The 24,693-nt window shown below is 35.4% G+C and overlaps 1 protein-coding gene across 1 annotated transcript in view; it reads left to right on the top strand.

The window, feature by feature from the left end:
* MYOM2 (myomesin 2) overlaps nt 1-23,325 on the top strand; it is an 86,346-nt gene extending 63,021 nt beyond the window's left edge. The window contains exons 25-38 of the mRNA XM_088162299.1: nt 1,172-1,216; nt 1,696-1,832; nt 6,296-6,440; nt 6,555-6,614; nt 7,355-7,422; nt 11,196-11,309; nt 12,654-12,741; nt 15,776-15,814; nt 16,488-16,593; nt 18,828-18,991; nt 19,314-19,350; nt 19,471-19,493; nt 20,316-20,371; nt 22,248-23,325. Coding sequence (XP_088018425.1) covers nt 1,172-1,216; nt 1,696-1,832; nt 6,296-6,440; nt 6,555-6,614; nt 7,355-7,422; nt 11,196-11,309; nt 12,654-12,741; nt 15,776-15,814; nt 16,488-16,593; nt 18,828-18,991; nt 19,314-19,350; nt 19,471-19,493; nt 20,316-20,371; nt 22,248-22,571 — 1,406 coding nt within the window. The 3' untranslated portion in view covers nt 22,572-23,325. The remainder of the gene's footprint in view (nt 1-1,171; nt 1,217-1,695; nt 1,833-6,295; nt 6,441-6,554; nt 6,615-7,354; nt 7,423-11,195; nt 11,310-12,653; nt 12,742-15,775; nt 15,815-16,487; nt 16,594-18,827; nt 18,992-19,313; nt 19,351-19,470; nt 19,494-20,315; nt 20,372-22,247) is intronic.
* The last annotated feature ends 1,368 nt before the right edge of the window (nt 23,326-24,693 follow it).

Genomic DNA, 24,693 nt, shown 5'->3' with positions numbered 1-24,693 from the left:
GTTTCTCATGATGAGATGCAGGAAATTAGTGAGAAAAATGACAATACTTTAACAAGGTCTAAATACACTGGGTTAAATTATCATTTGGCTTACATATATATTTGTTTTGCTTTATTTCGTTGTAGCTATTTTGTTTCACTGGATTCACAATTAATTTGCTTCAGTCTCACTTTGTTTTATCATTGAGAAATGCTGACATAAAAAGCAAAGAGGAGAATTTGCTATTTTACATAAAATAAAAATTACTTTGGTGCTTTCCCAGTCCTGGACTGTAATTGCTCTGCCCAGTTCCTCAAGTATTAAAATCCCTCTGCTTCTCAACCTACTAAGCCATTTAAGGAATCACAGTGAGAAACATGTCAAGCCACCCTTTCCAAGTATGTGTTGGGAAGAAATCCATGTTCAAGGAAAAAACCCAACCCAAACCAAACAAAAAAAAGCAGAAAAAAGGTATCAGATTTTGCATCTTAACACTGAAAACCATCTTTTCACCGTCCATTTACTCTCTCAAAAGCTATAAATTCTCCTTTAATATTGCTAAATCCTCTACTATGTCATAAATCCATGCTAATTTTCTCTCGTCTTTATATTATCTGTAAATTTGGAATTGGCAGTAATGTTCGCTTTCCAAGTCTTTATTGGTAATGACTATAACAAATAGGATTAGTATGGAAATCTAAAAAACAGAATTCTAGACTCTCACACAGCCTTCATAAGGATCTAATGCATTAACTAGAACTTTCTGTACTGTTTTCAGACTAACCTGCACTCAATCCTGTTTCCTGCCACAGTAAAACAAAATTTTCAGGAACAGTCTGAGAAAAGAAGGCATGGGATAAAGGAACCTTTTCACTGCTTAGAATCTATTGTTTCCCATCTTTCTTTCATACTGCTATTTTTAAAGTTTAAAATAGTTTTTAGCCTTTCTTTAGATTCTCTTGTGTAAGAGTGTACACTAAAATGCATGCAATAGCAACATTTGCTAAATCCATGTATTGGAGTTTGTGTTTCCTAAATCTTATTTTTCAGTCATTTTCTGAAGAGCTGTGTATTCATATACAAGTTTTAAAGAGATAACTTTGCTGATGCTGATATTTACTTTTGTTTACACCCATTTGCTGTAGATATCTTTCAGAATAAATTAAAACGTGAATATTTTTCTTATTTTCAGAGTTTGAACGTTTGATGGCATTAAGCTATGAAATAAAGAATCCAAGTAAGTTGAAGATCTGAATCTGTTAGACACTTCTAGAAGGAATATAATTACATACTAATGACTGGAGTTCCAAAAAGATTTTTCCTGAGATAATGGCAACTTCATATTTCACGGCAGCTTCATTTACCATGGAACACCTTGCTTCCTTATCTTTTAGTTTTTTTGGAAGAATATTGGTTGACATAAAATAAAATCATCATTCCTAAATGTCTCTGAAGTTTAATGACAATGAATTATAGATGGTTACTAGCCAAATCCTTACACAATGTACAAACAGTAAGCTGTAAATTCTCTTCTTTCTATGAGAAATTAATTTAAAAATCAGCCAAAGGCTGCATTAGAGGACTTTTCCCAGTGTAAAATTTATTTGATATCCAGAAATCCATAAATAATAGGGAATTGCTAATATTTTACTATGATATACCTATTTCTCAAAAGGTTTACTGAACTATTGATTTTTGATTCTTTTCTTTTTGTAGCAATACCACTGAAATCAGAATTAGCTTATGAGGTTCTTGATAAAGGAGAAGTTCGTTTCTGGATTCAGGCTGAAAGCTTATCTCCAGATTCTACTTTCAGATTTGTTATTAATGATAAAGAAGTTGAAAACAGTGAGGTAAGTACATAATGAGTAATATACATGAGTGATTTTGTTTAAGAAACCTGTAGGTTTCTATTATTATCATAGATTCATAGAGTCATTTAAGTTGGAAAAGTCCTTTAAGATCACGGATTCAACAGTTAACATGACACTACCAAGTCCACTACTAGATCATGTCCCTAAGTGCCACATCTACTTGTGTTTTCAATACCTCCAGTGATGGTGACTCAGCCACTTCCCTGGGCCTGGTACAATGCTTGACAGCCTTTTCAGTGAAGAAAATTTTCCTGATATCCAGTCTAAACTCCCTTGATGCAACTTGAGTCCCTTTCTTGCTTGTTACTTGGGGGAAGAGACTGATCCCCACTGGGCCCTCCTTCAGGCAGCTGTAGAGAGCACTAATGGTCCCCCTGAGACTCTGTTTCTCCAGGCTAAACAAGCCCACCTCCCCCAGATGCTTCTCACAGGACTTGTGCTCATAACCCCTCACCAGCTCTGTCCTTCTCTGGACACACTCCAGCACCTCAATGCCCATCTTGCAGTGATGAGCCCAGAACTGAACACAGGATTTGAGCTGAGGCCTCAGCAGTGCTGAGTACAATTACTGCTCTGGTGCTACTGGCCACACTGTTGCTAATAAAGGCCAGGATGCCATTGGCCTGCTTGACCTCATGGGCACATGCTGATGGCTCGTGATCAACCAGCTGTTGACCAGCACCTCCAGGTCCTTTCCCACTGGGCCACTTTTCAGTAACTCCTTCCCAAGCCTTGTTTTGATCCAAGGGCATGACCTGGCCCTTGGCTTTGTTGAACTTCATACAATTGGTCTTGAGACATCTATTCAACTTGTAAAGATATCTCTGCAGAGTCTTCCTACCCTCCAGCAGATCAGCACTCCCACCCAACTTGATCCTTCTAGATCATTGATAAAAGATGTTAAACAGGACTGTCTCCACTGCTGAGCCCTGGAGAATATAATTTGTGACATCCACCCAATGGATTTAACTCCATTCACCACTACTTTGCTCCTGGCTGTCCAGCCAGGGGCTAGTGCATGCATCCAAGCTATGAGCAGCCAGTTTCTCCAGGAGAATGTGGGAAACAGTGACAAAGGCTTGACTTAATTCCTGGTAGACAATATCCACAGCCCTTCCTTCACCCACTAAGTGGGTCACCTTGCCACTGAAGGTTATCAGGTCAGTAAAGCAGGACTTGCTTTTCACAAGCCCGTGCTGCCTGCGCCTGATCCCCTGGTTGTCCTGTGTCTGTTGCTTGGTGTCCTCAAGATGTATCTGCTTCTTAATATTCCCTGGCACTGAGGTCAGGCTGACAGGCCTGTAGTTCTCTGGACACTATAGTTTCCTAATATCATGTTATGAAGGTGTGATAACACCTGAAAAGAAGGCCAATCTATAACTCAAATATTTTTTTTCAGTATAGAATTCCTGTTGCAGAGTGAGCCTATTCATACTGGACAAAGAGTTGGATTCTTGCAATTCATTTTTGGTAATTAGATGATCAACAGCCAAACAGAAGGAGAATTTACATACAGACCAGTGTTAAGGACAAATATTTTAGAAAAATATCTCAAAAAAATATCTGCTTCAAGTACAGTTTTAAATTCCCAACCAACAAGACATGCTGTTCCCAAAGTGGGAGGCACTTGACCTTGACAATGCAGCAGTGTTCATAGACTTAAAATTTTTATATGGTATCACTTCCTTTTTTTTTTTTTTTTTTGAGAATGCAAATCCTGGTTTGGGTCAGAGAAGCTTTATCAGCATTTTTACACCATAGAAAAGCAAAGGGCATTTACTTTAATTACATATTGACAAGTGGAAGAAGTATTTCTGAGTAAAATTATGCTCTGTTTTTTTTAGCTTTAAGAAGTAATAAACCATACACTGAAAACCTGAATATTTGTGCCTAGGATGTATTGAAATGACAATACTCTGTCTTGGAGATGTTAATGGAACAGAATGAGCTATTTTTAGTTTGCATATGTTTTGGAAGTGTTGACATCAGAAAGAGTCTTGAAATGAAGCTGCATTATTTCTTCTCTTTAATTAGTAACCCACAGGTGACATTTATGTTTGGAGACAGATGATATTTTTGTGGAAAGCCACATAAAAGCCTAATATTTATGATGCCCATAAAATCATTGAACTTCATCTTGCTGCATAATGGCAATAGTTAGAAGCCTAATTGCACTCTAAAACCTGTCTGGAGACTGGGCTACAGTCACTGAACATGTTCAATAGACCATTATGGTGGTGAATTGTAGCCTGATTCTTGACATTGGCTGAAGTGATAAATTTTTCCTGCTAGATCCTAACAGGGAGTGTTTTTAGTACGATTTCAAAATAAGCTTAAAATGAAATGAACTGAGCCCCATTTACTCAGCCTTAATTTGAATATTTTAATATTTTGTTTAATAAAAGAAAAAAAGTGTCATTAAGAATCAGATTAAAACATCCTTATTTTTCTTCTTAACTTTTCTGCTTCTGGCAAAATATAATTTAATGTTCTCCCTGGGAACTCATGAAGTTAATGCCAGTGTAGTCCTTGACCTGTGAGGGGAAGAGGCTGTAAGCAAGAATTTGACTTTTGCACATTGAAATTTGCAATTTTGATAGGTTAGGTAAGTTAATTAATGCTCTTTTTAACCTTCCTCAGTTATCACCTTAACTCTTACCGATGAACTCTTACACAAGTAGATTTTCTACTTAATTTCCCAATTAATTTAATCTTGTCTTATTCTTTGACATTTTATCTTTCTTTGCACTATGTATAGGAAATCATGTATCCAAATTAACATGCATATCCCTTAAAAAATTATTATCCTGATCAATTTGTTAGCTGACTGCTTTTTTAATTCCACATCTTTTCTTTTTCTTCATCCTTCCATTATCCCATTAAGATTTAAAAGATTTATATATTTGAAAATGCTGAATGCTAAATATCTTGACTGTTTGACACTGTTCTTCCAGACCTGTTATCCATGCCAGAGTGAGTCTGTTTTTGAGGCTGGCCAAGAGGCATCCCTCAAAGCTAAAAGGAGATGTATCTGTGGGGTCATTCCTACTACATTTGGGTCTTAGGGAACTTAGAGGTTCTTCAGTTTCAAGAGAGCTTAATAAATGGCATTTTTACTAGCCTTTATAAAGTTTCTTCTTTCTTCTCCTTCCTTAAACTTTATCTACCTATTACTTTAGTACCATTTTTTTGCTTTTGGAGACCAATAAACAGGTTTATCAAAACACTCTATTTATAAGACAACTTTTAACAGTATGTATGACAAATTTCAAAGTAACAGGGTCTATAGTAATTCACTGCATATAACTCCTTCTAGATGGTGACATTTACTGTTCTGTGTAATTGGAAGTTAGTGTGCAATATCCTTGGCCACATCATTTACCTAAAAGTATTCACCAAGAAACTTCTATGGATTATTTGAATTTAGCTTTAGGAATTTCTTAGTTGAGATTCAAAAAACATCACTGTTAGTGAGGGACATTGTTTTCATACCAGTAACTCACTGAATAAAAGAGGATATTAGTAAAACATGGTTGTATCTAAAACAGTACCTGAAAATTCAAAACACATATTTTGTCTAATATTAGCTTGCAATTTTCTATTTCCATGACGATGCTTGCCAATAATTTATCTTTCTGGAATACTTAATAAAAAACAAACACATAAAAGCCAAAAACAGTTAAAATCATATTTAACTTAGAATTCAAGTGAATATTTGGTGTTTTAAGTATTCCTGAAATACTTAAGTGGGTAACTATATGTCCTGACAGAATTATACCTCTCTTTTGCTGGACTTGGTCAATCCCTTTTGGTTCCCAGAAAGTCTGTGGGGTTGGCACAAGTTATTTTCTCATTGTCGTTTGCTTTAAGTGTTCTTTGAAAATTACACCTAGCATTAAATGAGAAAATCATTATACTCTTCCTAGATAAACTATTTTTTAATGTGAAAATAAGATCCATTATTGACTACTATATATGTCTCAGATATTTAGCAGGAATGACTTTTTGGATTTGGTGTGACAGATTTATTTGAAGATCCACATTTGTGCCTAGAAACATAATATTTCCAGTTGTTTCTGGACTCTGCAAGGAATAGTGCTTCTGCTTAGCAAACCCCCTCTTTGAACTGGAAGCTGTAATGCACCTAAAGGCTGGCTGTTAGGCTCTTCAAATCTACACAGTGTCATAAACAATTATTTTCAAATACAAACCAGCTATGTTATGATTACTTGAGGATTCCAAATGCAGCTGCACACAGAGGTTTCTGTCAGCCCTGGGATCTTATTGTACAACAGTAAATAAACAGAGTTCTCTTTCCTTGGTTTACAATTAAAAGGACATGAAAAAGGTTGACTGTGGGAGAAAGAATATAAATCATAATTCATTCAGTAGGAATCAAAAGTAATTGACACTGTAGTAAAATACTTATTTGTTTATTTCAGAGGCATAAAATAAATTGTGACCGTCCAAATGGCATTATAGAAATGGTGATGGAAAAATTTACAATTGACAATGAAGGTACCTACACAGTACAGATTCAGGATGGAAAGGCCAAAAACCAGTCCTCGTTAGTTCTCATTGGAGATGGTATGTTCACTGAAAGATTGAAACACTGAAACTTTGATGAAGAAGTGAAGTTCAATTATTCTTTGAGTAATTTTGTGGCTAACTCATTCTTCATTCACCTCTTCTAAAATTTAGCATTCAAGAAAGTATTGGAGGAGTCTGAGCTCCAAAGAAAGGAATTTCTCAGAAAACAAGGTAAGACGGAGCAGATTGGTGACTTTAGGCTCAGTTTGCAGCTAATGATTAATTCCTGGTGAATGCTAAGCACTTACAGCTTCCGTTCTTTATTGGAAGATGAGTATAATGTTCAGTCTTAGGAGACACTTGAAACCTTGTGGATCTTATTTTCCAACATTGTCAATTTGTGGCAGAACCTTCACTAAGCAGAGAAAAAAGGAGTTCTCACAAGAGGTTATCTTTTCTCAATATTCATGAGAAGTGTGCCTACTGTAGGCTCCAGTCCAATAAAACATTTAATTGCATTTAGTTTTAAGCATACAAGTTGTCTGTTCAATATAATTGACAGAAGAGTAGACAAGTAATGCCAGACAAGGAAGATTAAAAGCTTGACCCTATTGTTTCTATTGAGGCAAAATTCCAGGAACTAAATGTATATTTGCGCATAGTTGCTATACATTTGTAGAGTTTGTTATATACTGATTATTGATACTGCTTGCAGCCGAATGAAAAAATTGCTATTGGATACCTAATTCATAGAGATTCAGACGAGGTTCATGCTTCTAAGCTGAACTGTAGACACTAGGTTAGTATGATAAAAACTTGCAGGATTTTCCTTCTAGCGCATGGGCAGTTCAGGAATTCTCTCTTGTTCAGGTGTAGGGATATTGTAATTGTTATCCTTTTTCTTTCTTTCACTGGATCTTTCTGATACTCTTCATTCTACAACATTTCTTTAAGATTTTTTTGTTTCTTAGGTCCTCACTTCTCAGAGTTTTTGTATTGGAAGGTTACAGAGGAATGCGAAGTTTTGCTTTCTTGTAAGGTAAGGAAATAAACTAGAAATTATTTTTTAGAATATGGTGATGAAGAATTGAGGTAGAAAAATATGAAAAAGGATTTAGGTACCTTTAAAAACAAAAGTTTCATATGAAAACTATTTTTTTATTAATTAGAAAATTTTAAGATGAAAATTTCTTTTTATTCTTCAGCAGTAGTGTTGATGAAAAAAATCATTAGGACATTTCCAAATGTATTATTAGGTGGTCCAATTCTTTAAAAAAGTTGTGAGCATAAGAATAATTTACACAAAATATACGTCCCTTAAGATGTATCTCTTTTCTTCTACCTCAAAAATAGCTAAAAAAAGCTAGAGATCAAAATCTTTCTTTACTATTTTATGATTTTTCTAAGAAAGCGTCTGTTATTTAATCAACTGTAGCCAAATGTGCTACAAAGACTTCTGGAATTAAGGGTATAAATCAAGATTTTAAAATAATTTTTGTCTAATAACTTTTGAATCTTAAGTAAGTGTAATGTGTATTGATTTCAGTGTAACTTCTGCTATTAACATCTTTAAATGCCTTGCTGAACAAATACATTTTCATTTGTTTTGCTCTTCTAGAGTAACTAATTAGAGGTCTGAATAACTAAGTAAATTTAATTCACACATCAAAATCTTCTTCATTCTCTTTTCCTCCTAATATGGACTCTTTTGTATTAATTTTCTCCTTTTCTTTTGAATAATTTTGGCTTATAATTAGACTAACTTGAAGAATTCATTATGTGCAATTTACATGCACATTTGTGGGATTTTTTTTTCTTTCTTTCTTTTTTTTTTTTACTGCTCATTAACTAGAAGACCCTTAACCTCAAGTTATTCCCAGCAGAACTGACCTGGTGCTGAAGCTGCCGCTCCATGTGCTCCCATTTTAGAGCTCAACACTCATTAGTTAACACAGTACCTTTGCTGGAGTACTTTAAAATCTCCACATGCATGTGCCTGAGGCATGAACCCTGCTTATCCTTTCATTCACATGGGGAATTAAATGTTGCTGAACCAGTTATGCTAGTGTTAATTCTCTACAAATTAATCTGAAATTATCCTTCTTTCATTGACTGTCAAGCCTGTTTATAGCACTGAAGCTGTGAAAGGCTGAGCATCTGATTATTTGCTTTTCACCACTGTGCTTTTTGTTCACAAGGTCAGAACATTTTATGTAAATGGAATCTAGGATGTGTGCTGCTTGCACACTCATCATTTTAACTATGCCATTGACCTTATAATGTTTGTAACTGTTAGTATGTGACTGGCCATTGGGTTCACATGGTACTGTTGTTTATGGCTGTTTAGCTTATATTTGTACATAGGAAGAGTTTGGAAAACAAAGCCTGGGTTTGTCCTTCAAACTCCAGATACCTGACAAACAAATTAGAAGTGTGGCCATTCCATGCTATTTCTGCAGTAATAAAAGCAATAAAGGAATAATCTCTGCCATCTCAGGCCATATCATAACACTTGACACAGGTCTTTTCCAGGCTAGGTTTAGTGGTCCTCTGGGAAAAAAAAAAAAAAAAATTGTCAAGAGAGTTTTTGCCTCTTCTAAGAGCCTGGGATAATATAAAGGAGTATTTGTAAGAGAGGGCATTTTACCTTGACTTCTTTCATTCCATAGCATGGTGTAGGGAAGCTAGGAAACCACGTCAACTGGAAGCTGGTGTAGGGCAAAGGACTGACTGTGTGATCCAGGCCCATAACAGAAATGATGGACAAATATGGATTGTGTTATAAAACAGTATATCAAATATTACCTCACATAGCCCTTATATTCTATATGATTGGACCTGACTGAGTTTTGATTGTCTTAGTATTTAAATCTGAATTAGCTGGGATTGATGACCATATTCTTGGTATTGTAGCCCCTTGATGTCAGTGGAACATGATTGTCCATTTGAAAGTGATTTTTTTGCTTTTTATTTTGTGTTTATTTTTCTTCATATGCCAGCAACTACTGTCATTTTGCTTCTAGTAATTCTAAATTTTGGAAGATTCAGAAGCTACTTGCTCTTGCACAACTTTGGCCCTTATTTGTACTGTGTCTGTTAAGATTTTTGCAAGATTTTTGGTGTGAGACTAAACAGTGAAAAACATAACATTTCATAGCAAATGCCAACATGAAATAACTCCAGCACTGCAAATTGCATGTGTCTGAAACTCAGTCTATTTATTGTCAGATTGAGTGCTAACAGTCTTTGATGAAAAATTGTTGAAAAGCATTAAAGGCTTGTTCCTTCGGGCTTTGTTCAAATAAAATTGTCACTCATGTCATAGGACTACAGGAACAGCCACTTTGTAGTTTCTGGTAAATGTAAAATGCTGCTCACTTTTCTTCAGCAAGTCATTGCTTTGGGCCAAGTGGTGATCTCAAATACTGTCAGAGATCCATAGCAACCACACTGGTTATTAAGTAAGAATAGATGTGATAAATTTGAACAGGTTTGATAGAGATGTGTAGGAATCAGTACAGAGGACCCTCCAATTTGTCACATCTACAGAGAGCTTTCATAGAGCTGTTCGTCTATGGAATGGCTTCTCTAATGTAAAAGGGTTAGAAATTGGCACATGTTTTTTCCTCCAAGCAAGCCACTTGAAAACTATTGCAGATCTGTATTAAGTTCCTGGCTGCCCTCTAGCCATTTGTTCAGTTTTTTTGCTTTTTCTTTAAGGAGACTTTTTAAAGCAACTGCCTGTGGACTGAGAAATATCTTGCTGGCTCTGTCCTTCTACCCAAGCCACAGTGACTGGGAGTTCAGGCTACACATGAAAATACCGTTGCATTTTCATGACTTTTAGAAGCGTATGGGGATAGTGATGTCAAATAAACCAGTGTTTTGAAAGCGAGGGTAAAAAAAATAAATAAAAAATATGTGTGTGTATATATATATATATATATATAGCCAAGTTTCTAAAAAGAGCTGCACTTTTGGCTTCTTTGAATTCACAGTTTGAGGCAATTTATCCAGCAATATTTCAAGTGTTTCCAATATACAGTTTTTTATATCAAAATTAGAACAGTACTTCAAGTACAGCTGTAACCTTTTTAAACATTGTTTCAATGAACTGTTTCTGCTACAGCAAAATTCATGCTTTCAAACAACTGGTCTGCATATGCACTACATTTTTAATACCCTTTTTGTTGGGAGAGACTGCACTTTGTGGGATTCCTCAGGTCTTTGTATGCCCCATAGGACTCAAGGCAGAAGGTAAAATAAAAAAGTACTTTTAGTGCAGCTCACAGTTTTGACATCTTGGATGCTTTTAGAATAGTGATTTCAGTTGCTTTCTGTGGCTTATCCATGAGAGACATTGCTTGGGATCTGGGATAAACCTCCAAATTGGCCAAAGACTAAGATAGGGCTTAGTCCTATCCAAGTTCTGTGTTACAACTCTCTGGAGTCACAGGGCAAACACAAAACGATAAAGAAGAGTTCAGCTCTAATTTGAAAGATACTTCTTCAGCAGCTATCTCTAGACAAACTACAGGCACAGAGCAAGGGTCTGAAGCGTTTAAGGGAAGAGATTGCCAGGATTTCTTTAAGGATTTTAAGTTGTAACCTGTACACTGTGCTGCAAAGAAACATTGTAGGACTAAGATTTGCTTAGTAGGACTTGGTTGAAATTGTTTTTTTATTTAGCTTTATTTGACATGTGTTATAAAAAAAATGGTTTCATATGCTGAAAGTACCTGTGTGACTTCCCACAGTGCAATATCTTTCCTCAGGACATAGGTAGGCTTATGTGCCTTTTCTGTTGTACAGGTTGCAAACACAAAGAAGGAGACTGATTTTAAGTGGTATAAGGATGGTTCTGGGGTTGATGTTGAGGAGCTACCCGATCTGCAGCAGGGAGAATGTCACCTCAGTATTCCCAAGGTACTGTATCACCTGCTGATTGCAAATTACAGCTTCTGCTTGACGCACTATAGAGTAGCCAGACAAAGCAGTAAGACAGCTATCATGATTTTTTTTAACAGTTGTAAGAAAACCCCCATATTTTCTACTCTTCAATTAGCTGGTGAATAACTATTACTAAAAAAAGTATCTGATTTTTAATCATTTCAGAGTTCATGCTTAAGTTGCTTCAGAGTCCTTGGGTGACCTGTATCTTATTCTTTATTATTACTCCTTAATTTTTCAACTTGTTCAAGCATCTCATTTTTGACAGTGTTTTAGTTTTATTGCCTAAAATGAATTAGTTTGAAGTTTATGCCTTCTTAAGATTTATCTTTATGCAAACAGGATAACCTAACTTGTGTCTGAAATCTTAACTTGCATAGTTGCTGCCTTTGTGAAGTGACAAAACCTCCCAGAATGAGATTTTCTGCTTTCAGTAATGTGCATTCCATCTCAATTGTTTATTTATTGGCTTCATATTCTTCTAATTTCTTTCCTTCATTTCCCTTGAAAGAGGATACTGACTTACCAACTTCATTTTTCTTGGGTAGACTTTTTTTGGGAGGGTGGTTTCTGCTTATCTTGGATTGCTCGTGGTACTTGTCACTCAATTTTATGATATTTGTGCTATGGTTTATGTGCTTGTGGATTTGTATAAGTCTAAGTATTAAGTAATCTCCAGTCTATATATAACTGTTTGTATATTTTCCTTCAGGTTTTAAAAGAAATTAAAATAAACCCACAAAACCAGAATATCTCTACTGACTTTAATGCAGTATCACTGTGATAGATTTCAGAATGCAAACTCTCCAAGGGTAATGAATTATTTACTTAGCACAGATCTAATTTGACTACAGTTGCTGCTTGAATGCAAGCAGCATGAAGGAGCTGATATTACCAGATATTGATATGCTGCTATTATTTACATAATTCAAAAAATAATAATTTTTGTTGAAGAAAAATTACTTTTCTAAAATTTGTGTAGGTTGCAGTTATGCCTTGTTGCATCTTACTACAATGCTTGTAATTTCTACTGACAAAGATCCATCCTGTCTTTTTGGAACAAGAGAAAAAAACCTCATGGTTTCTAGAGGAAATGGAACTGAAATCAGAATAGGTTTTAGGCTCAAGAACTAAATGCATCTACATTTAAAAAGCATGAACAAGCTATTCATAGTTTCCATCTAATATCTGGTAATATTTATCCAGAAGACAGTCCAATGTATGTTGTTTTATTTAGAAAACTATGCAAGGGTTGAGTAAATCTAGAACTATCTAGTATTATCAAGTTTGTTAGAAAACATCTTTATGTTTTCCTTGCAGCTATCTCGCAAAGATGAAGGAGTTTATAAGGCGACACTATCAGATGATAGAGGGCATGATGTATCTTCTCTTGAATTATCAGGAAAAGGTAACATTCAATCTACAGTAATGGAATAATGATCTCCACATGTTCTCCAGAGGTGTCAAATATCTATCCTTGCAAATGGAAAATTAGCATATATTTTTGGCATTCTTTGAATTTAATTTCTATTATTTTATAGGGACCTGAACTGCAGATCAGCACTTTAGGAAGGGTGACACTGGACATTGTTGTGATTAATCTCTAGCATTTTGACAGGCAGGAGATGGTATGTTTCTAACCAGATAGACACTCCATTTTTATGGGAGATCACTCTCTTTCAGGTTTGTTAAGCTTTAACATTTATAAAAACCCTAATGCAATAGAGCTATGTTCATGTGAGACTCAGTGGGTACCAAGAGTGCTTTTGATTCTAAATAATAAAACTGTTTTGTGGGTTAGTGTCAGTTGGCATCTCAGCCTCACATAGCCACTTGCTCACTCTCTTTCAGTGAGATGTGGGAGGAAATTGGAAGGGGAAAAGTAAAGAAATCCTGGGTTGAGCTAAAGATAGTTTAATACGTAGAGCTAAAGCTATGTATACAAGCAAAGCAAAAAAAAAGAATTCATTCATTGTTTCTCATGGGCAGGTAGGTGTTCAGCCACCTCTAGTAAAGCCAAGCTCCATGTAACAATGAGTTGGGAAGACAAACACCATCACTTCAAATGTTCCTCACTTCCTTCTTCTTCCCTGAGCTTTATATAGTGGGTATGATATCATATGGTATTAAATGTCCTTTGGGTCAGTTGGGGTCAACTGTCTTGGCTGTGTCACCTCCTGACTTCTTGTGCACCCTGAGCCTCCTCTTGGTGAGGCAGTCTGAGGAGAAGAAATAAAAGCCTTCCACATTGTACAAGCACTGCTCTGGAATAGCTAAAACATCCCTTTGTTACCAGCACTGCTTTAGTCACAAAAGCTGCTATGAAGAAAATTAAAAACATTCCAGCCAAAACCAGTACAATTTCTGTCCCTTATTCTCTACCATTTATGTCATACTCAGATCCCACAGTTTGAAATATGTTCTCATTAATCACCTCCTCCCTTCCTGTCCTTTGATATATACACATTGATCATTCCTTTAGTCTATGGATTTGTGTATGTGTATCCTGACCACTGGAATAAGCAAAAGGTATGATAGGTCTCCATCATATGGTCAGGGTCCAGCTTCCAGTGATTAAACTTCAGGTATGGCAAACTGTGTTGTGCTTGAAATGTACAGTGAAATGCCTGTTTAGAGAATTCACAGTATCTAATTCTGTGGGTCCAAGAGGCTTTGAAAATGTCAACCAGCAAACCTATTGAAAACTGCACTATTAAACTAAACAATGGGTCTCCTAAATGGTGGAGTTAGCCTTGAAACATAAAGGATAAAAAGAGAAGTCTATCAGGAGCAGGGAAGACTGCATTTTTTATGGGGCAGGTTACTTCAAGCTCATTGTCCGCTGACATTAAAATGAAGTTAAATGCAAAAAAGGGAATATAATTTAAAATATACACATGATAAACATTTAGAAAAGGTTTCATATGATATTAGACATAATAGTGAGATACATCAATTCTATTTGCATTTACATTTAATTTTTTCTCTGTAAAAAATGTCAATTTACATTAACCCTGAGATAAGCTCAGTTGGTTAAAGCATAGTGCTAATAATGCCAAGGTGGTGGATGGCCCTGTATGAGCCATTCACTCAAGACTTGGACTTGATGATTCTTGTAGGCCCCTTCCAACTCAGAATATTCTGACTCCATAAAAAACAATGATCTGTTGCCAACATGAGTGAATTTTACTTAGATTTGGTGAAGAGAGCTTCCCTATATATTTGCTTAAGTCACACCAAATAGGCCAAAGTGAATCTAGATTCATCCTAACTTCATATAGACATTTGTACCAAATAATGAGCATTTTTTTCAGGCTCCTAATAGAAGGAGAAAGACATGTAAAAAATTTAATTTGGTTTGCTAAAAATCTTAACACTCCTTTTCAGCAAATGGAGGAAGTACCTGTAATAAGATGAAAAGATGAGTATCAGGAAGTTCTTAAGCTGTGGTTTACTGCAGAAGGCTGTATTATCAATTGATAGTCTCCCAGGCATTTTTATTTTGCATAAATTCTGCCCATTATTCTCTCAGAAATCCTCCCCCACTGTAATTTAGACAGTATGGTTAATATAACCCTACCTTCTTAGACATCCATAATGTAAGATGTATATATAATATGCGATTCATGTCCTTATGTCAAGGTGTCAGTAGAAGCATACTGGAGATTGCAAAGAATTATGGAACTGTATCATGACTTATTTTAGCTGAGACAAAAATGTGCATATGCAGATCAATATAGAACAATTACATAAGTAGTATTTTCTGAACTTCATACATTTCTCTGTCTTCCATTCTCATAAAAATTCCTTAGTGTTGAATAAGCATCCTTCAGATTTGACTATGAATTCTTTAGACTGTGGTGGTTCATTCTCTTTATCTTACATGGTGTCACTGAATATGATTCTTCTGCTATGAAAGGGTTCCCCACTCTTATGCCCTGTCTCGGTGTTCTCTCCTGCTACAAACCCATCAGCTCTGTGATATTTTAAAACCTTGGTACGATACCTGCTTTACTTCACTTCTGTTAAAGGACTTCACTTCTCTCAAAAGCCACCCTACAGAGAGAAGGTGAAACTGTTTTCAACAAGAATGCGAAAATTTCTTTTTCACCTGCAATCTCTTTTGAATGTGAACTATTCAGTTTTAATGACTTTTTTCTTTTTGCTGGCCTAAGGGAGAGAGACAAAGATTTGGCAGCAGACAGCTGACTCCATAAAAGGCTGAGATACTGAGTGACACAGCACAGAATTCATATATTCATATGCGGTACACAGACAGTTTTCAATTTGTCCTGTACACCTGTTGCAATTTTAATGGTTTTCTTTGCTTAAGGATATGAAGATTTCCCGTTTTGCTTTAATTAAACTGAACATAAAAAAGCTATATTCTGATTGAATTTTGATGGTACATTTTCTTCCTTTTTTTTTCTTTCTCTCTGCAGTTTATGATGATATAATTCTGGCATTGAGTGGAATGAGTGGTAAGTAAATGCTGTCTTGAATTTTCATGTAGTTTTAAATTTTGAAGTCACATAAGGCTGAGATAGAAAAAAATTATTTTAAGTGGGAAATTTCTGAGAGTGCCAATGCTTATATTATTATGGATGTTATTAAGTTTCTGAACAGGCAGTTGACCTTGTTAATTGTCACTATTAAAAGGGAACAAAGTATTATTCCACCTGGTTTGTTTGGTTTGGACACTGTGAAAATGTTGCAGGAATAATTTTCTTCTTACTTTCCATTAGTAAGTGATATAGAGAGAATGAGGCTCTGAATCTGTTTCCAGTGAGAAGCTTTTCTTTCCACTTAAAGAACAGGGTTTGCACAAGAATAAAATTTTTATGCAAATATATTTGTTACACTACTCTTTCATGGAAATTATATGACTAGATTATTATTTCATAATGGATCTTGCCAGTCATGATGCTTGTATATGACAATAAATTCATAAACTTATACTGAACTTTCACCTGATATAAAGCAGCAGATGTTCTCTGAGAGGTATGACAACTGTCTCGTCTCTGTGATACTTGAGAATCATGACCCATGCCTTGAATTTTCTTTTGTCCAGACAGTACAAATAATCCATTCCTCTATTTCCTGTTAATTCCACTATCTCTCCTACTTGATCCACATATTCTCTATTTCATCTAGGTAAGTCAGCCTCTCCACTGAAAATTCTTTGCACTGAGGAAGGAATAAGGCTCCAGTGTTTCTTGAAATACTACAATGAAGAAATGAAAGTCAGCTGGTGCCACAGGTAGATGAGAATATTTTTTTCAATTTTATTTGGGAAAAAAATGTTGTCTTTACAATTTAATATTTACTATTTTGTGGGATTCATTTATAGGTTGGACCACATTAATGAATTTATCTTTCCAGAAAAATATATTCTCTTTTAGCATAGAAAGTACATAGGTAAAAGAAATATTAAAAGGCTTGTCCAGCGCCCATCAGAAGGTCTGTAACAGACAGAAAACAGGAATCAACTGTATTGCATTCTCTTATTCAGCACAAGACTTTTTGTCTTCTATTGTATTATATGAATGGTTAAAACATAGTAAAATATTTGAGCAAAATTTCCAATTCAGGGCTTCCCTTTTTCTAAAGTGGATGAAACTCTCCTCCAGTTCTAGGTGAATACCAGGGATGTGATCTCACAGTTTAATAATGATTTTTTCCAAACTGATACAGTCTTAAGTAACACAAAATATTTTAATTTTGATACTCCTCTTTGAAAAGATATTCAAGAAGACAAGAATACAGAGCATCAATTATCACATTCAGGGAGCCCAAGAACACTTCTGCTCGGCTGTGCAACTGTATTTATATCTCAGACTTTGTATTTACAAAGTTCTTCTTCTTTCATAATAGTGATACTGGTATGATGGCAAGGAAAATAAAAAGATTTTTTGACTCTGCCTTTTACTGGCAGAGTTACAAGTCAAAAGTTTATAGCTTGAATATTAAAAGTGACAGTCTATTCTACCATCTATTTCATAGAAGTATAAAAGTAAAGAATGCTACATGGCTAATATGGAAGTATCAGTGTGCTTATATTTATATTTATATTATTTATATTTATAATCTCCCGAATATTACAGATTTTATAATGTCTTACACTTTGATTGTCTTGAAGATCATTGAACACAGATTCTGAACGAATAAAATTTCAATTCTTATATGAATATAATGGCTATCATCAGAGCTGTTAAAGCTAAAAGACCAAAGCCAACCAACCAACTTACCAACCTCTCCTAGCTTCCCATCTTCTTTAAATGGGATGATAGCAAATTTTTTTCCTGGAAAAATTGAAACACTACACAACCCATGATTTTTTTTTGTTGTTTTTTTGTTTGTTTTGTTGTTGTTGTTGTTGTTGTTGTTTTTACAATGTAAATTTCTGGCTAGCATTTAATTATCCACTGTCCTGCATAGTATAAAATACAATACAAGTCCTAGACCTAGTGTTCATCATTCACTCAGTATTCATCATTCACTCAGGGCACAGTAGGAAACATTGTATGTAATATTTTCTAATATATAGCAGTTTCTATCCAGAAATCTAATTTGGTAGGCTGAACTCAATGAAGTTGTCTTAAAGAAAGGGAAATGGTAAAAATACTTTTTCACCATCAAAATAATTCTTTCTATGGAGTCAAATTAGCTCTGTCTAGACAAATAAAATGAGTGATCAAGGAAAAACTGAAACTGTCTTCATTTTTTAAAAATTCCAGCTAAAGGTGCTTGGGGAGGAAGAATGAAAAGAACTGTATCTTTAGTTAATGAGTGAAAGAAGAAGTTCTCTTTGAGCCATTGAGAGAGGTCTGGTTTATATGCTCTCATTAAATAGCTTCTTCACTATTCATGAGACACTGTGGACCAGAAGGCCACCTGATCTAAATCTGAAAGGCATTTATTTTATTCTTAACTAGGAAGTGATGATAAGTCAAGCTAATATCATTGTTTATTAAAAAGTTTTTATTACTTATCTGCAGTTAAGAAATTTTCTTGTTGTTTAAAAAAGCAAAAATGTATTTTAACTTGATGCAAGAGTAATTTTACAAAAATCTTTTGTTAATTGACTTTTGAAGTTAATGAAAGACAAAAGATACCTTTTCTTCATAAAAAAAGGTGATTTGCCTATAATTTACAACCCTTATGTATTATATTTTACTGTGTATGAAGTGTACAGAACCCTAAGCACTTTCACAGAGTCATGTATGTGCATAAAGATGCAAGCATGTGCCAGAAGGAGAATAAGAAAAGGATAAACAGTGAACCTTAGAAATTAAAACACAAGCTGATATTTTCGAAGTGTTTCATGCTCCCACCTGGAAGCAAAGAGTATTCTGGAAAAATTAGCCTATTAGTGGCAATCTGTAGCTTAGGAATAGTATGTTATAATTTGTGACTTTTTACAGATTATTTCCTATGGACAACATATAGAAAAGAGTGTTCACACTCATCTCTAATAATTTTTTTTTTCCCCAGAGACTCTAAGATCTCTTCTGGTGAAAAGATGAAGATTGGAGGTGGAGATGATGTTGCCTGGTTGCAGATAACTGAACCCACTGAGAAGGATAAGGGGAACTACACCTTTGAAATCTTTGGTGGCAAGGAATCCTACAAGCGCACACTTGATCTGTCTGGACAAGGTATATATTTATAAGATCAGATTTCTATTGTGCTTTTTCATAGATTATGCAGATTTTACTAGAAATAGAGGAATTATATTAAAAACGGATAGTCTTTGATCCAAACCAGTCATAGTTAAGTTTTATAACTGTTATCTTTTTAGTCTTATATCTGTTTTCAGCACCAGTTGCTTTATTCAGGGGTCTGGTTTCTCATTGTGCTCCTGTGTTACTCTGTATGGGTTCTAAAGGAGTTGTAACATGGTATGTGCTTAAATGTTTATTGGGCCCCAAGTGCAAGTTATATTCATGGAAAATAATCCTTTCAATTATTTTATTACAGCTTTTGATGATGCATATGCAGAGTTCCAGCGACTCAAGTAAGTGCTGTGTCTTCTATATTTTAATGCTATAACAATTGTCTTTGCTTACAAAAGATATTTTATTATTAATTTCATCAATAACATTATATGCTTCTCTTTCTTTCTCAACAACTTTAGGGCAGCTGCTTTTGCTGAGAAGAGTAAGTTTATTTTACATTTTATCATAGGTGTTTTACAATGTGATCTAGTGTTCTTTTTAAAGCATCCATCATGATATGCTGCCATAACTTACTGAGTTCTGTGGCTGCAGAAATCCTCTGTTAGCACAAAATATTGCAATAACAGTAGTACTTTGTGGATTTAGTTGTCTTTAATTTTCTTGGAAACCCTCTAAACACTTTACATATTTTGCAAGCCTCCACCGCGTCTTCTTGTGTCTGCAGAGCTTTGGTGAAGTGTGAATTGTGTGTCTTACAAGGAGGTATTGTGTCTGAAAGCTGCTGAGAATACTGAATATTGGGATCTATGTTTTAAGAAAAAATTGCCTGCTTCTGCCTGTTCTGCACTGCTTGCTGAGACCCAGACTGTGGGGAAGCTCATTACAGTTAGGGACTGTAGGAGTAATGGAAATTATATCAATTCCCTGGTGATATGAGGCTTCTGCCCACAAAGACCGTGGCAGAATGAATTTTTCTTAGATTTTGGATAACACCAAGATGCTAAAAGCACCCTCCTTCCTTTGCTCTGAGCTCAAAACACAAACTGTCAAGCCCAGCAGTACCTTCGAGCTTGTCATGTGTATCAGTTTAGAATGCAGTGGCACAACCCTTGCCCAAAAAACCCGAGTCTATACAACACATTAAAAACTTCCAAAATATCACAAAAATTGTAATTTTTTAAAAGAAAAAAAAAAAGAAGCAAAAAAAAAAAAAGTTGTGAATCATGACACCAAAATCATTTAGAAATTAGTTATTTTGAGATCTAAACTTCACAAAGTCACCATATTTTTCTTTAACTCCTAGATCGTGGAAAAGTCATTGGTGGTTTGCCTGATGTCGTTACTATCATGGATGGGAAGGTAAGGACAGGTTTTGTCATGCTGAGCAGTGGGATGTTTACTTTGATGTCAAAAGGTGAGGGAATGCAAATGGTTTCATAGAAACTGAAAGCAGAAGCAGGCTTATTTTATTTTTAGTTTGTATCTATAATTTCATAAGTAGAACAGACCCAAATTATCTAAAATTACTGTGGAATATATCTGCTAAGTTTTAAATATTAATTTATTAAGACTTGATTAATTATTTTGATTTAATTATTAATTTCACTTAAATGATATCACTTTTGAAAGCAATAGTAATTAAATGTTGCCCATGTTACAAAAAAAAGACAGAAAGAATAAAACTCACACTATTAGACACAAGGTTATTTTCCCAAAAATTTATTTTTGAGTTTGCATCATCATTCTTTAAATATTTTATAGTAAGTCTAGTTCCTATATGCTATTAGTTAACTTTGTCTCCTACACTATATCACTTCAAGAATAGTCATAAACTTAGCTTGCCACATAGTATGTAAATCTTCCTTCAGCATTCTGACTTGGGATGCATGACTTGGGCACTTCTATTTGTGAACATAAGGTGCTTTTGATCACTATTTCTTCCTGTTTTATTTTTACTCTGAGTAATATCACACCTATTCCATCATCATCAATCAAGAAAAACATTCCTCAAAAATGTGCATATGTGAACACAGATGGACTTTCTCAGCTCCCTCTGGATTAGGATTTGGTGAAACCTGAAGTGGAAACTGGAGGGAATAAAAGAAAGAATTCTGGTAGAAATTATCAATTTGGGGTCGCTAACAGTAGGGTTTTTCCTTTGCTTTATTTTTTTCCTGTTTTCTTTCTCCTTTTTCTTTTCTAGCACAATACTGCATATGTTAAATTCTTAAGGTGACTTAGTTATCTAGGGCCAAAATTTGTGCAGAGTTTTCAGCAAAAGTAAACAAAGTACAGACTAATCAATGCAACTTCTCAGATGTTTCTTTCATTTTTTCTGTGATCACTGTACCTAAATACATGAGGTTTACATACACACATGTGGAGGGTGGTCAAAATGGGGTTCCACATACATCTATCAAAATTTGGAAGAATGTTCATGAAAATTTTAGGAGCTCCTTAAATCTCAGTTCAGCCCTTGAGAAACGCCTGAGCTCCCAGGATGGTCCATTACATAATGTCAGCTGTTTTCTGAATATACTTCACATGCATGTAAGGCATGGCCAGGTTGGACAGTACTGTGAGCAACCCTGTCTAGTGGAAGGTGTCCCTGCCTGTGGAAGATGTCCCTCCCCATGGCAGGGATTCTTTAAAGTCCCTTCTAACCCAAACCATTCTATGATTTTAAGAGCACGTTATCAATATTTATGTATTATTTATTCTTCATAAAATGTTTCCACTTTACCAGTCAGCCACACCTGGAATCGATGTCCAGTGATTCATGTTTTGTATTCTATTTTTAAGTGATTTTTTAAAAAATCATCTCAAGCAATAACCAGGAGGCCTTGGTCAGAAAAGATTTGCTCAGTTCTCCTCCCTGCTGTGTACAGGGAAGCTTCGAGGATGTTTTTAAAACTATCATTGCCTGAACCTCATGTCAGACTAATGGGTTGTCAGGAGTCTCCTGCAGGCAGGACTGCAATGACAGTCCAACTTACCATCTTCAGACACTGTAACCTGAGGCTATTACTGCATCACAGTTACTGGTGAGATGGTGGAAAGTCTGAATCAAGTGAAAAAGAAATATTAGGGACTCTACTTTTCAGTCTTCGAGAACATGATACCATGTCTTAGTTTAATTAGCTAAGAATAAAAAATGCCTAAAAACAATACAGAGAATATTCTGGTTAAACAAGTGTTACTGATCTCAAAATTACTTATTTTTTTTCTCCCTCAGACACTGAATCTGACCTGTACTGTATTTGGAAATCCTGACCCTGAAGTGGTTTGGTTCAAGAATGACAAGGCGTTTGAAATTGATGAGCATTATGCATTTTCACTGGAACAAGGGAAATATGCCAGCTTAACCATCAAGGGGGTGACTTCAGAAGATTCAGGCAAATATAGCATCCATGTCAAGAACAAGCATGGTGGGGAAACAGTGGATGTCACTGTAAGTGTGTACAGACATGGTGAAAAAATGCCTGAAATTAAGCCTGGCCAACTTGCTAAACCCAGGCCAATACCACCATCAGAAGTCCCCAAACCTGAGCAAAAGTGAAGATCTTGTAACAAGTGAAGCTTCACCCTATGTCTGACAAACAGAATAGAATACATGAGCTGTATTTGAGCTAGTGCCACACAAAATTTATTGGTAATGTCAAAAGGAAACTGAGTTTTTAAGTTTGCTTAGAGAGGAAGTTGTGCTGTGGTGCTGTACACATCTGCAACAATCTCCTTTTGAATGCATATAAGAGAGTAGGACTTGCAAACAGTGAAAAACCATATTACTGCCAGAGGTTCCCATATGCAATGGCAAGTTTCAAAAGCCTACAAACCTCCAGTAAACTTACATTTTCACACTTCCTGATCCTCTGCAAAAAAAACCCAAAGTCCAAGCAATCCAACAAGCCTCTGAGAGCAAACGTCCCATCAGTAAAGGTAGAGAACTGCAGTTAGATAGATATTCAGAGATGTTCCTTTTGGCTTTGAAACCCTTGGTCCTGTAAGTTTAGTGAATAGTCTTGCTTTATTAGTGATACTCTTGTTCTATCAATAGTGTGACTTTAGTAGACTTTTACAAATGATCACTCTTTGCTAACTGAACCATAGGTCACATGGTTGTATTTTGTTTTTCCTGCTTTGTGCTAATAAAACTTTAAAAGTCACCTTTGCTACTCACTGCTCCAAATCACACCTAACTAGTTCTATTTACTCTTCTTCATTGTTTAATTATTGCTTATTGCACAATTTCACAGCTGGTAGCATGCAGACTATCAACTTTCAATAAAGAATGCAAATTATGGTTAATCACAGTCACTGGGTGGCACTTGCAACATTAATTTTACTTTTTACAATACAGGTCAAGCTTAAACTGGCACCAGAAGATATGTATACAATTCAGTCACTTAAGATAATTATGTCTTTGAATCTCCTCTCAGTAAAAAGAACAAGGGAACTCTTCCATGGGTGATGTTCTTGTAGGCAAAAATTTCAATACGTTCTTATTGTGAAACATTCAAATAGGGTGGGCATCAGTTGCTCACATATCTCTCATATGATACATTTGAGAGATTGGGTGTTTGCAGTGATAGCTTTTTTGGACCAGGTTCCCTGTTTGATAAAAAACCACCTATGTACCTAGAAGAAGCTTTGCTCCTTGCTAAACAGCTTCCAGCAAGGAGCTCTCATGGTAAGTAACACTCAACACTCCCATGTGATACACATTGAAAGCAGCCCTCCTCTATTGTGGCTTTTTCCAGTCTCTAGGATAAATGAGATGAAAAGAGGGCACTGTGGGAGGTGGGAGCTTGGATGAGGGGTCACATGAAGAAATGGCACTGCAAACTTTTCGCTGAAGAAACTGGATGAAAGAGTATGGCACAAGTATACAGACAAACAGAAAAAAATACAAAACAAAACAGGAAAATGGAAAGTTTTGGAACAAATTTAATTTCAGGGTTTCCTTTTTTTTTTTTCCCCTCAAATTTCATTTCAGTGACATAGACCTTTCATTGTTTTGTCTGGAACCCAATTCACTTGAACAACAATGTGTTTTTTGTCTTGGAGAAAGATGAAAAGCAGATGAAATGAGAAACCAGCTTACAATCTGTCAGATACAGTAGGTTGTTGCACACATCTGGGAGACAGAAGAGCAGAAATCCCCTCCCTCCTCCTTCCCATCCATGGAGATTTGAACCAGTATCTCTGATTATCCTCTGACTATCAAGAGTAATGCACTAATGCTGAGTTTAGTTTGCATTTGGACGTGCTGCTTCTATTTATTTATTTTATTTTATTTTATTTTTCTAACTTTACCTGGCTGAAAACGAGACTAGACCTAGGCATCCTGCCTCTCACATGAGCTTGTTAAATGCTAGATTTGAGAGGTTCTCTCCCTTTCTAGTATTTTATCCTAATTTTCAGTAGTCAAGGAGAATTGAGGGCATGGTAGTGTAAACTAGCTAGAAACCCGATGGTTTGAACAAGTAATGATGAGGATGGATTCACTGTAGTCTCAAATTCTCCAAAGACTGCAAACCTCCTTTGCAATTCATTGATATCTGTAAGCAGTCATGATACAAAACAACAGGCCAGCTCTGGAAAGAAAATAGTCTTTGATCACACTTTATTAAAAGATGCTTTGATTTTAAATAAAAATATTTTTGAAATATTTTTGTTTC

This window comes from Sturnus vulgaris, chromosome 3 (assembly GCF_052056855.1).
Source record: "Sturnus vulgaris isolate bStuVul1 chromosome 3, bStuVul1.hap1, whole genome shotgun sequence".
Classification (NCBI taxonomy): Eukaryota; Metazoa; Chordata; class Aves; order Passeriformes; family Sturnidae; genus Sturnus; species Sturnus vulgaris.
This window is presented reverse-complemented; position numbering and strand designations above follow the sequence as displayed.